The sequence below is a fragment of the Protomyctophum parallelum genome (genome assembly GCF_964188405.1).
Source record: "Protomyctophum parallelum genome assembly, chromosome: 6".
Lineage (NCBI taxonomy): Eukaryota > Metazoa > Chordata > Actinopteri > Myctophiformes > Myctophidae > Protomyctophum > Protomyctophum parallelum.
The window spans coordinates 50,219,366-50,233,507 of NC_139701.1; the positions used below are offsets into that span (position 1 = coordinate 50,219,366).

The 14,142-nt window shown below is 40.5% G+C and overlaps 1 protein-coding gene across 1 annotated transcript in view; it reads left to right on the forward strand.

The window, feature by feature from the left end:
- Positions 1-13,349, forward strand: part of szt2 (SZT2 subunit of KICSTOR complex) — a 181,611-nt gene extending 168,262 nt beyond the window's left edge. Inside the window, exons 76-79 of the mRNA XM_083766835.1 lie at positions 490-693; positions 1,830-1,940; positions 3,646-3,714; positions 10,872-13,349. Coding sequence (XP_083622961.1) covers positions 490-693; positions 1,830-1,940; positions 3,646-3,714; positions 10,872-11,015 — 528 coding nt within the window. The 3' untranslated portion in view covers positions 11,016-13,349. The remainder of the gene's footprint in view (positions 1-489; positions 694-1,829; positions 1,941-3,645; positions 3,715-10,871) is intronic.
- The last annotated feature ends 793 nt before the right edge of the window (positions 13,350-14,142 follow it).

Genomic DNA, 14,142 nt, shown 5'->3' on the forward strand with positions numbered 1-14,142 from the left:
CATATTTACATGTCGATTTCAGCTCTGACACTTAGACATGCTCTAGTATGTGAAGAGTCTGCCTGTGCTATTAACTCATTTGGGGGGGGGGGGGGGGGTTCTCTGGTGAAAAGGCAGGCTGGGCCCAGGCGGTGGCGTAACCGTCTGGGCACCCGACTGGTAATCCAGTCGCAGTGTGCCGCGGGTTCGACTCCCGAGCCCGACACGGCCTTTACTGCATGTCTTCCCCCATCTCTCTCCCGTTTCCTGTCAGCCTACTGTCTGTCCCTTCAAAAAAACAATAAAAGGCGTAAGCCGCAAAAAAACATCATAAAAAAAAGAAAAAAAAAAGAAAAGGCAGGCTGGATGGCAGGCTCTCAGTCAAATCTGGTCACATATATCGGTATCAGTATTGGCTATCGGCGAAATTGTTATTTTGAACATCGGCATCCCTAACAATTGTTATTATTATATTGTTATATTTTGCCCTCTCTTCTCCCTGGGGGGCAGGTGGCGTCGGCCCAGAGGCAGATCCAGGGCAGTGTGGAGCAGGCCATGGGCCACTGCCGCAGGGACAACCTGTGGAGGAGGCTGTTCCACGGGGAGCACCTGGCCATGGAGAAGCTGAAGCTCAGCAAGCTGTCCTTCAGCGAGCTGGAGGAGCTGCTGGAGGCCGTGCAGAGCCGCTCCATAGGGGAGATAGACCCCCAGCTGGTACGTCGGAGCACCACGATGTGTACCCAGGCTTTAGGGACGTGCACACATAGACAAGGAGGCTTGAACCCCTGCCCCTTTTATCCGTCTTTAAAACAACTCCCCTCTCCAGACCACGAATGCAGAATTTACTATGGCGAAAGAAATGCAAATGACCTCCTCTCCTTTCATACCATACCTTCATACCCAAATTCTGCGTTCATTAAATTGCTTTATTCCAAAAGTCTCCTTAACTTGGAACGCAGCATTTTGTGTTGAACAGATTTGTTTCGAAATCCATGTCGTACACCGCATCTCCACTAGCTAAAGAGTGCTGGGTTGCACCCCGAAAATAGCTGATCTACAAGCTCTCAACACGTCGCAGTGCGACGCATTGTGAGCTTGTAGATCTGCTATTTTCAAATGGCCGGAATATCTATAGGGCTGAAGTCGTTAGTGCATGTTTTGTAATAATAATCAAAATCTACAAAGTAACGTATCTCAGCACAAATGGTTCGGAACTTAACTCTGGTCCATTATTATTATTAATAATAATAATCCCCTTAATAATATAGATTGGCATTGTGATTTATATTGTTTTAATTATTTGTATTCCTCAATTATTATGAATTCAAGGCTTCATGGGATGTGTTCAGAAAATTGTTTGAGTGAACTATACCCTTTAAACGTCAAAGTATGAAGTTACTTTCAATCTGTCCTAAATGGAGAGACTGATATCCTTGTGACTGATTGATTGATTGATTGATTGATTGATTGATTGATTGAAATATTTATTAACAGTTTGTAGAATTTACAGTACATTTTAAGCACAAACTCAATACAAAGACTGTCAACTGTGAGTGGACGACCCAATTAAGCATTACACTTGTTTACAACAGGGTCCACATTGTTCAATTCATCAAAACATTTAAAGACATACAAACATTTAGAGACATACAAATAGACATTTCTATGTGACATACTGTATCTTGTGCGATTTACATTTTTAAACCCCTGGCTTATATGATTGAATAAAGCAGAGCAACAAATTCAGTTGTCGTATGTTTGTCATATGTGCTGCCGTGGGGAGACTATAGGGACTGGTGGTCATTTTCGTCATAGTAGAACTAATAACAAAGTTGTCCTTTTCCCCCCAGGACTGTTTCTTGACCATGAGTCCCAGCTGGTATCAGAGTCTGATCAAGGTTCTCCTGACGCGCTTCCCTCAGAGCTGCAGACACTTTGACGAGAACTCCATCCAGTATCTGGTTAGAAACATTGTGATGTATTCCCATGCTTTTTTGTTCTTGCTTAAAGGACAACTTTAGTTTTTTTCAACCAAGGTTCATGTTTTAGGTTGTTATTAGAGAAACTAATTTGCTGCTTTCTTTCGTTTTAGGGATTTCAGCTGTTTTTGACAGGGGGGCGGGGGCATTCGAGCATGGGGCTAAATATGTATTTTTTTACAAGATTTTATAGCGATTTCTTTTTTAATTATTTACTATAGTCCTAATAAACCCCTGGAAATTTCATCTGGCCACAAAACATCACGAGATCTACTGAATGTGTCGAACTGACATTGAGCCTATGACACACAGTGTGGCTTCCCCCCAGTAGGCTACCTTCACATTCAGTAGATCCTGTGATTTATTTGTGGCCAGATGTAATTTCCTGGGGTTTATTAGGACTATAGTGAATAATAAAAAAATAAATCTCCATAATATTTTGTAAAAAAATACATATTTAGCCCCATGCTCGAATGCCCTGCCCCCCTGTACAAAACAGCTAAAATCCCTAAAACGAAAGAAAGCAGCAAATGGAAAAAAAATAACACTCATCTTTTAGTTTCTCTAATAACAACCTAAAACATGAACCTTGGTTGAAAAAAACTAAAGTTGTCCTTTAATGTAAGTCGCTCTGGATTAAGAGCGTCTGCTAAATGCCTACAATTGTAATCATTAGGACATGGTCACTTTTTCGGAGAATAAGTAGTCTTCTAAACCCTGACAGTTTTCTGAAACAGAAAAAAAACGTTTGCTGTGAAAGAATATACAGTATATTCCAAGATTTGCACACATTTAAGCTTGTAGATTGGTAATTTTCAACAGCTATAAGATGACACAGATGTGTCCTCGGGTCTAAATGTGTTCACGCATTAAGACCCGAGGCCGATTCTACAACTGGTTTTCTGAAGAAGAAAAAAACCTATGTTTCTATCAAGGTCAATGATATGCATTTGGCCACCAACCCCCTTAAAATATGTTGTTCCAGGGACCCCCAGAAGCAATGATTTCTGTCGCCTCTCAGAAAGATCTACAAGCTCGTAGCGTGCAACGAAGACACAAACTTGATCAAGCTCAAGTTTTGAGCTTGTAGATCAGCTATTTGTGCAATATTTGAATTGAAATGCTGAATATTTTTCTTGCTATTTTTTATTGGAATCCTGTAAAGTAAATTTTTTATTTAATTTCAAATGCATGACTGAAGTAAAATCAGACACAGGTAGCATGTGCTTACAGTAAATTCATCATATTTAGAAAATGTTTCAGATGTCAAAATTTTCTGAGATGATAGAATGGTGATGGATGAAGATGATCATGGAAGGGGGACATTCTGAAAGCTTCATGGGCAAAGAGAAAAACGGTCAAAATGACCTCTCAGACATGCTAGTGTTAATTAATTGTAGTTATGCTTATATTACTTCATGAACTAAATACAAATACATTGGACATAAAAAAAGACAATGTTGTAATAGGCCTACTTGTCATTCAGCTACTAATATAGACTGAAGTAATTAAAGCGGGTCATGTATGCATGTTTGGAATTGTAATAGCTGAAATAATAATATATCAGTATTCTGATATTTACCTGAGGGCCACATTAAGTGAAGGTGGCCTTTACTTGATGTGCCATGTGGCCCCTTGGTTGCACATGTATACAGAAAAGTGGAACTGAAGTATTGTTGTCTTCCAGGCGGTCCTGAACCAGAAGTTCACCGACTGCTTTGTCCTGGTCTTTCTGGACTCTCAAGCTGGAAAAACAGTGAGTGTACAGTATGCTTGTATTCCTCAATGTGAAATAGGTTGATTTTGCATATATGTATTGTTGTTTTGCCCTTGGTATTTTAGTATTTTTCTTTCTTCTTTTTTTGTGGGCCTACTTGCACTTTGGTTCAACACTGTTGTTTTAAATGTGCTTTATAAATGAAGTGGATTGAGGGTTCCGGTGTCGTCATGACCGAGGTAGACGTGTGAAAGACTAGCTCCGCTGAACCTATTTACAAAATAGCCTTAAAACTAATCAAAACCTAACAAATGAATACGAAAATATACTGAAATGGTCGTCAAAGAATGGTGAAAGGCAAGACTACGAAAAGTTCGGGCAAAGGAAACACAGAGGAGTCTGAATTAAGACCAAATACAAGGCAGCTGAAGCTAACGCAGCTAAAGCTAACCGGTGAATCATTGCAAGCCATGGCTGTTGGAGGGAACGTGGAGTCGGAGATGCTAACAGAGCTGCGGAAGCTCCGAGCTGAAAACAGTGACTTTTATAGGGACACAAAGACCTCATTGGGCAGACTGGAAGCATCCATGACTGAAATAAAACAACGGATGGACATGTTGGACCAGAGAGTCGCTACGGCAGAGCAAAGAGTAAGTGACGCAGAAGACAGGAGCATGCTACATGACAGAGCATTAGCTTACTTGCTAAAAAAGGAGTCCAGCCTAGCTGCTAAGTGTGACCAAATGGAAAATATGTCACGTCGAAACAACATCCGTGTGTATGGCATAAAAGAAAACGCAGAAAAGAATGATATGCCTGGCTTTATACAAAGATTCCTGTGTGAAAATTTGCAATTAGAAGAAGAACTGTCCGTAAGGGTGGTGAGAGTGCACAGAGCCACAGTGCCCAAACCGAAGGAGCCGACAGCAACACCGAGATCCATAATCATTCGCTTCCTTGACTATGGGGTAAAACAGACAGTCTTGGCGCAAGCGTGGTCACAGGGAAACATCCAGTATGAGGGAAGGAGAGTGGCATTTGACCACGACTATTCACAGAATCTACAAAGAAAGAGAAAGGCAGTGTGGGAAGTGATTAAAAAGCTGAAAGATAAGAAAATCAAAGCCCGCACCATCTACCCGGCCCAAATAAAGATCTTCTTGGACACCGGGGAGAAGGTCTTCCCATCTTTACTGGATGCTAGAGAGACACTGAAGCAGTTTGAAATCATCGTGGATGCAGAGGAACAAGACATGTTCGACAGGGAGCTGGCGCAGGACGGGTGGAAGACACAAGGAGGGAAAAGAAGGAGCCGTCAACTGAACCTGGAGGACATCAGAGCCATAAAAAAATGCAGTCCATTGAATCCCGATGACAACAGACTCACCATTCAAGATGACGACCAAGAAGAATAGCAACGGACATTAAAGTATCCCAGCCAAGGACGTCTAGGACAGAGAGGTATCCAGATATTCTGAATCACATCTATGAACGTCCTGGAGGTCAGTATCATCTGAAGGGATGTTGCGACGAATTGAAACATTTGTTAGTATAATAAGAATTTAAGGTAAAAAAAGAAAACTAAGGCAATGGTTATTATTTGAATATAGGGGAATGCTTTGGGAGAGGGTGGGAATGGGGGAGGGGGGGGACAGATAAAATGTGTAAAAATGAAGGTCAGTCCACAAGGATTTGTTAAGTTGTTTTTTTTGTTTTATTTTTGACTGATGTGGAGTTTGTGAATAATATATGAAGGGGGCGGCAGGCTAAATACAGAGGTATCATTTTGGTTTGGTTATTAATGACAATTATGCAAATATACGTTGGGTAACAAGTGTATTTTGGGGACAGCGAGACATGGGAATATCCTCGATATGGTTTTATTTCAGTATCATCAAGGGGGGTGCTTGCCGAGGGAGGGGGGGGGGGGGCTAAGTATCCCTAGTATTCCTCTTTTCTTAATTTCAGATAGGTTTTAGTGGGGGTAGAGGTGGGGGACCAATGCATGCTCTAAGAGATATGCGAATCGAGCAATGGGACGAGGGCGACATCAGGAGGTGGCCCGTTGCAGCTGCACTCTGTGCAAAACAAGAGTGTTTTTCTCTACCCAGGGTGTTCCAAGGGGTGTTGTGTGTTTTGGTTTTTGGGTTGGAGCATTCTACGGGGAATTTTGATTGTTGTTTTTATTTTTCAGTGTTTATACAGCTTGAATTCATTGTGTGTGTTTATGGTGCAGAGTTGGGCTTGTGTGGTGAGGAGGGGAGGCATGTAAAAATGAAAAGCAAAGAATATGGCAGGTTTAAATTTTATTAGCTATAATATAAAGGGTCTCAACAACCCTATAAAAAGGAAAAAGATACTTAGTCAATTGAAGAAAATGCAGTGCTCAGTGGCTTTGATACAGGAAACTCATTTGTCTGAGATTGAACACTCAAAACTTAAAAGAGAGTGGGTAGATCAAGTGTACGGAGCGTCGTATGCGGGTGGTAAGAAGAGAGGGGTGGCTATTTTATTCAGTAAATCGGTATATTATAGCAATGAGCAAACCTTCCAGGATAAAGAGGGCAGGTATATAATGGTGGTTGGGACACTAGGAGGCATAAAGGTCACCATTTTGAATGTGTATGCCCCGAACGAAGATTGCCCTCTGTTTAGTAAAAAGATTGCGGCATTAATTGCAGATAAAGGAGAGGGGTTTATAATCATGGGAGGAGATCAGAATTGTACTTTGAGTAATAAGTGGGATAAACTACCGTCATCAACAAAAACTCTATCCAAAAAGGCCATGGGTTTAACAAACGTTATGAGGGAGTTAGGCTTGGTAGATGCATGGAGACATCTCCACCCAAATGAAAGGGATTTTTCATTTATGTCCCAAGTATATGGCAGTTATTCTAGGTTGGATTACTTTTGTGTGTCAAAGAAGGATCTTTTTCGTATCAGAGAATGCACTATTGGACAGATCACTATTTCAGACCATGCCCCAGTTTCTATGAAAGTTGGCTTTGAGTCAGTTAACCACTTAAAGTACTGGCGGCTTAATACCTCATTATTATCAGATGCTAGTATTAAGGAGGAAATAACGGGTGCCATTCTGGAGTACTTTGCTATAAATGATGATGGGATTGTTTCACCCTCAGTAGTCTGGGATGCAGGTAAAGCCACAATCAGAGGGAAGATTATTTCTATAGGAGCGAGAATAAAAAAGCAAAGGCTTGCAAAACAACAAGAATTGGAAAACAAAATAAAAGGACTAGAAAAAGAACACAAACAGTTTGGGAATGGGAAAACACTGGAAGAATTAAAAGAAACCAGAGAACAATTAGATGAGCTATTAACACACAAGGCCGAGGGGGCACTTAGGTATACTAATAGAAAATATTATGAGATGGGGAATAGGGCGAGCAGGTTGTTGGCCTTTCAACTCCGGAAGGCCCAATCTGGTCGCGCTGTGGCTAAGATCAGACACCCCGAAACCAACCTGGTTGAAACGCAGCCTAAGCAGATCTCGGATGCCTTTGCAAAATTTTACGAACAATTATACAAGGGGCAAGAACAAGAATTTAAAAGAGAAAAGATCATTGAATTCTTGAGACCCCTTGAATTAAATAAATTGGCAGAGGGGGAAGCATCCAAACTAATAAAACGCATCACTGAGGAGGAAATAAGGGAAACAATTTCCAACTTAAAAAATAATAAATCTCCAGGAGCAGACGGTTTTTCAGGGGAATACTACAAGGTTTTTGCAAACGAACTTTCTCCCAGGCTATGCAAATTATATAATTCTGTATTATCAACAGGGGATCCCCCAAAATCATGGTCAGAGGCCATCATAACGGTATTACATAAGGAAGGAAAAGACCCCATACAGTGTTCTAGTTATCGCCCAATCAGTCTTCTGTGCGTGGACTACAAGATACTAACCTCTATATTAGCAAATAGAATTCAAAAGTACATTAAACGATTAATATCCCCCCAGCAAACGGGCTTCATATGGAAAAGACAGGGGACAAATAATATCAGGAGAGCATTAAACATACAGTCACTAGCTGCAAGGGATAAAGACCCATCGATGCTTCTTAGCCTTGACGGTGTCAAAGCATTCGATAGATTAGATTGGCTCTTCTTAGAAGAGACTTTAAAGGAAATGGGTTTCAGAGAAGAATTTGTTTCTTGGATTAATTTGCTATATAATAATTCCAAATCAAGAATCAGAGTTAATGGTCACTGTTCAGATTTTTTCAGGGTTGAGAGGGGCGTAAAACAGGGGGACTCATTATCCCCGATTCTCTACGCAATCAGCATAGAATGTTTAGCTGAAGCTATACGCCGAAATACTCAGATCCAAGGCATTCCAGATGATGGAGGGTTTGTCCACAAGGTGGCGCTATTCGCTGATGATGTTTTGCTCTTTATAAAAAATCCAATTCTCTCTATTCCCCCACTCATGAAATGCCTGCAAAGTTATGGTTCCGTCTCAGGTTATAAAATTAACGAAAGCAAATCAGAGGCAATGATGATTTCTGGGTCCTGGCCTACACAACTAAACAATGATGTAACATTTCGTTGGTCTAAACAAGGGTTTAGATACTTGGGAATTGTAATTACACCAAATCCTACACAATTATTTGAGGCAAACTATACAAAATTAATTAGAGCCATTAAAAATGACCTGGGGAGATGGGATGTTCTTCCTCTCTCCTTATTGGGTAGAGTTGAAACGGTGAAAATGAACGTATTGCCTAGACTTCTGTTCTTGTTTCAGTCCTTGCCTGTCAGAGTTCCCATCTCCACCTTCAAGGCGCTGGACCGAATGATTTCTAAATTTATTTGGCAAAATAAAAAGCCCAGAATAAGGCTCAAAACACTTCTTTTGCCAAAAAATAGGGGAGGCCTAGGCCTTCCCAATCTAAAGCACTACTATTGGGCGGCTCAGTTGACTGCAATTGTAGCATGGATAAGTAATGATGAAGAGACAGTTTGGAACCAAATAGAACGGAGCACAATTAAAGGGGTGTCTCTGTCAACATTACCCTTCCTTGATAAAAAAACAATGGATAAAAACAAAATTAAAATAGGAAATGAATGGATAAAGCATACGTTAAAGGTGTGGGAAGCAGTTAAGAAAACATTGTGGGGACCAGGGTCAGTTTCAAGGGCAATGCCAATAGTGGGTAATATTGATTTCTTGCCATCCATAAGCGATACTGGATTCAGTCGCTGGGCTGATAAGGGGCTTAAAACCATAAACCAGTTATTTGATGGAACGATCTTTAAATCTTTTGCTCAACTCCAGACGCAATTTAAACTCCCTTCAAGTGATTTGTTCAGGTACTTCCAGATAAGACATTATATCACAGACCATAGAGAGAGAGAGCTGGTTAGTAAGACTCCAAATGATATTGAGATGTACTTCATTGGTATTGCAGAAAAAAAATTCCCGACTAAAAAACATGTTTCCAATTTATATAAAGCACTGGATGACGTTTCTCAAAACACATGGTATATTAAGGATAAATGGGAATTGGAACTAAATATAATTATTGAAGACAAAACCTGGGAGGATATGTGTGAAGGCTGCCACAAGGGAATAAATAGCCAGATGTGGAAGGAATTCGATTGGAAACTCATAACTAGGTTTTTCAATACTCCTCTGGTCATCTCCTCATATGTGAAAACACCATCCATAGAATTGTGTTGGAGAAATTGTGGGGAAATCGGGGACCATACACACATTTTTTGGGACTGTCCAATAATTTCAGGGTTTTGGAAAAAGGTTAATAAGGAAATCGAAAAATGTTTAGGGTTGAATATTCCTTTTGGTCCTGAGTTATGTTTGCTTGGTATTATACCAGAGGAGGCGCGTGCATGGAGTTACATATTAAGGATACTTTTACTGATTGCTAAGAAGATGATAACAGTAAATTGGAAGGAAATAAAGCCACCTACAATAACCCAATGGAAGCAGAGACTGAAGCAGGTTTATATAATGGAAGAAATGACCGCAAGGTTACAATTAAAAATGGACAGTTTCATACTTAAATGGACTTCTGTGATATTGTATTTGGGTGTTTCAATATATGTGTAGAGGTTGTTTGATCTGTAAAAATGTCATGAAGTGGTTGTGTCAAAAAACAAAAATGCTTTTTTATAATTGAGTCTGAAGTGTACTGTGAGCCATGTCCCCAGTTCCTCTCCTGCCTAACTCAACTTGGAAATGCTGTACTATAGTAGTTATGTCAAGCTGTTTTTCTTTTCTTTTCTGTTCTTTTTTATGTATGTTTTTTGTTTCTTTCTTCAGTTTTTTGTTTTCATTGATTCGTATGTTTTAATTGTGTTTGATCATTCTTATTATTTGGTGTAAAAAAAAAAAAAAAAAAAAGAAAACTTTTGAATAAAAACAAAGTTCAAAAAAAAATAAATGAAGTGGATTGGACTCAAAGGACCACTTCACCACTTTTCAACCTATCGTCATAATATAATTGGTCCTCACTGTTCATGATTGTTCATGATTTTCCTACTCCGTCTGTCTCATAGGAGGCGAGGGCTGTGGGCAGAAACCCGTCCACCAGTGACATCGTTAGACAGATTTTTTGTTTTTTTTTAAACAATTGTTTTCTTTTTTTTTAACAAAATATTTAATCTAAAATATTTAGATTTGTATTATCGTGAGAACGATTGCTTCCATTATTGCAACTTTTCAGGAATAGAAAGCCTGCGGTTTCTATTAGCTTTGATTCCCCATCGATGATGTCACTGGTATAGACGGGTTTCTGAACTTCCCACATAGCCCTCCCATGAGACACAGAGCGAGTAGAAAGAAATTGTGGTATTTCATCATGATCATTAGTGAGGGCCAATTATATGAAGATAGAAGTGGTGAAGTGGACCTTTAACCCATTCTGAACAGGCACCCATTTTGGTGTCAGCATCATGTTATGCTTTAGCTATTGAAAAATAGCAGATCTACAAGCTCATATCGCGCCACCGAGTGGCGCGATATGAGCTTGTAGGTCTGCTATTTTTGAAAAATCGAAGAGCGACTGACATTTCTAGAATCTGATCTCAGGTCAGAATGGGTTAATCAGACCAGTGTGTGTCCAGTGGAAACCTCGTATGAATCTGATCTCGGGTCAGAATGGGTTAAGTGCAGTACTTGAGTTACACGTCTTACTGCCTTGTCTTCTTCTTTTTAGAGCCTCAAGGTTGTCTTCCGGGAGCCGCTGCCTTCACAGCCCCAGCCCAGCAACAGCCCTCCTCCTCAGCTGGTGTCCATGTACCACCACCTGGAGTCTGTCATCAACACGGCCTGCTACAACCTCTGGACTGGCCTGCTGTAGTCGTTCCAACGCAGTCTGAGATGCATTGGGCCTCACGGACCCCATTTGATATCATTTATTTATTATTTTATCCCTTGGCCCTCGTCTAAACAGTCACATAGTCATTGTTCATCTAACTCGGAGCGTGTACAATTGGAACCAAATCCAGTTGCTTGGTTCCGTCTGTACACGCTCAGACCCACAAGGGTCCCCTTTTTCTGGAACCCTGTATGTATACAATGGCCAGATTTGATGGAAAACGGTCAATGTCATTGGAAAAGAAACAGACTTGGATCTGGGGTGTGGGGGGGGGGGGGGAACACAATTCAGAGAAAGAACTCAAAATGACTGATTTGTTTATTTTTTATTATTTTTTATTCATTTTTTTTTACACCGACTTGAAGAGTTGAAGGTCTTGTTTTAAGTGGTGTTGTGTTTGACGTGCAACGGGTACTCGACTGACACTCTTTAAGTTCTACCTCGTCGGGACCGAGTGGAGGAGGAGGGCAGGGTTGTCCCTGAAAATGCACCACAGCAGTGTTATTTATGCAACATCTATCTATGGCATTTACTGAGCCTAACCAAATGGTAAATGTATGTATGCTTTGACGACATGTCGCACGTTCTGACTTTGGAGCACTTTATTGCTGTCTGACATTTGCCGACAGCGCCGCCATCACAACACATAAACAAGGAAGTGAAATACGGTCATATGCACTTTCACAGCTTGTGTCATCTTCCAAACCAGTAGTATGTTATGAAAACATCTGCGGGGAAATAAATGTTTCCAGAGGTACGCGACACGTTTTGTTCACATTATTTTGGTTGGCGACATGGCACATTCATGCAACAAAGTGTAAATCCGTTCTTCAGTGTCTCTGGGTTTTCCTGATATTGGACTCATCTTTATTCTCTAGTCATTTGTTTTGTGTTTCAAATCTGCTTCACAGAAATCAGTTTCCATGTGTTCTTTGTGCTGTTCAGACAACAAAAAAGAAAAGAAAACAAGCACAAATTTCATGCCAGTCTTGGATAGGACACACATCAGATTTGGGCTTAACATAATCTAAGAAGATTATTGTGTTTTCTGATGCATTTAACTGAACCACTTGAACCCATATCCCAGGGGAACATTATCCAATCATAGCAGATCTCCCAAGTGCAACAAAGTGCCGCAACTGGAACGCATTGTGAGCTTGTAGATCTGATAATGTTTTGGTAAAGTTGTAAGTAACTCGGTGTCCCGTTCTCAAAGATGACAGGGGTTTAAGTGGTCAGTACCTCGAGGAAACGCTTCATTTTTTTGAGTTGTGATTCAAAGCCAGTTGAGAAGCCACTGCCATGCTGTACTAATTTCTGTTCATATTTCTATTTACTTTGTTTGATTGCGATCTAATGCAGGTGTACCACCTAGTGTGTGTGTGTGTGTGTGTGTGTGTGTGTGTGTGTGTGTGTGTGTGTGTGTGTCGCCAATGAGCATACCAGTTGTACCAGTGTGCCTGGAAGTGCCTTTCTTTTGTCGTTTGCTTTCTCATTCATATCGCATGTAAGACTGTGAACTGCACGTAGACCCCATGATAACATTATCTCTGTCAGGTGGGATACAATTAAAAGCAGCATTTAGTTCAAAACAAGAGCTTGTGACTATCCTGGTGTATATCGCTGCGTCCTGTGATATAATCGTGATTTATTTTGTCACTTTTCGAAGTGACAAAACAAATCGCGGCACGCAGCGAATCAGGCTGGACACCAAGGCTAGAGCTTGTTATGACTACATGAACTCAATTGGATCCATTGGGCCATGTTTTTCTTCTTTTTCTTTTTTTTTTCATGGTACTGGTTTTGGACATAAAAAGGTTTCTATAGTGCTTTAACAATATGCTGTCGCCAGTTCTATAGAGGGTATGCGCAATTGCAAATGTACCCTCTATAGGGAGCTTGTACTTGTCTTGGACAGACACACAGTGGACACAAAACAGTCTGAGGAGATAAAAAAAAAAAAAAACAGCTTTAAACATCACTTGTATTTACTGTACACGTGTACGTGTCTGTGTCTCACACCGGCTGAAAATGGAAAAATCTGTTTTCCGTTTGAGACACGGACATGAGGTGTTACAACTGATTTCATTGTTAAGGAAACCAACATTTCCCATTCTATGTTTATATTTTGATGAAGTATTTAAGAAATCCTGTGGTTGGGTTTCTGTTGTTTGAATGTCGATGACACTGGATAATATTCTGTAAAACAATAGTAACTGTACTACTACTAAACTGTAATCAAAGTTACACTGCTGTATACGTTGTTTATATATGGACAGATTTGTATGAATGATGCGAAATGCTTAATGCTAAATAAACCAATGGATGATAAACGAAATGTGTATTACATGGAAAAGGAGTGCGTGCGTGTGTGTGTGTATTGTGAGGACAGAGCAATGTGTTGGCAAGCTACAGTTTTCTTGCTACAGCTTGTTATCTGCCTGGTCTACTGAGCTAGGGAATGGGGTTCGATTCCAGCAAGGCCGGCACTCTAAAACACTTGCATATACATGGCATACACTGTCGGGCAGAAACCTCTTATCTCTGTAAATGAATGCCCTACTTCGGCAAAATTGATTTGAAAGTGAAATATCCCTTATTATACAAAAGGTCGTTTCGAGGAAGCTGATGAGAATGCAAAGAGACAGTGTAGTGTCTCAGTAAACTATAGACGAATCCAGGAGCGGGTCTCATGGTCGCAGCTTACGTATTTCCTGTAGGCAGACTCGACATAGCTGCATGCAGGGTTTAAACCCTCACCAGGTGCACCTCTTCTACTATAGTGAACGGCAGAGTAACTGATGTTAGTCTGCCTCAAACGTTACTCTTTTACCTGCTTTTTACTAAACACTAACATTACAAAGATGCCCAGAACACCGGGATGAACCTGTGTAGTTTATGGCTGCTCCAACAGTAGTGGCAACATAAAAAATAAAAAAAACGGAATGTCAAAATATCCACCGAGGTGGCTGAGACCAGAGCCATTGAGTAATGGTTGAGACGAAGCAGTGAAAGGTCCTGAAAGATACATAACGTCAGTCTTACCCAATACCCAATCTTTCAGTGTTTTATGAACACAATTGCTGCTGTATTTTATACCTCATACTAA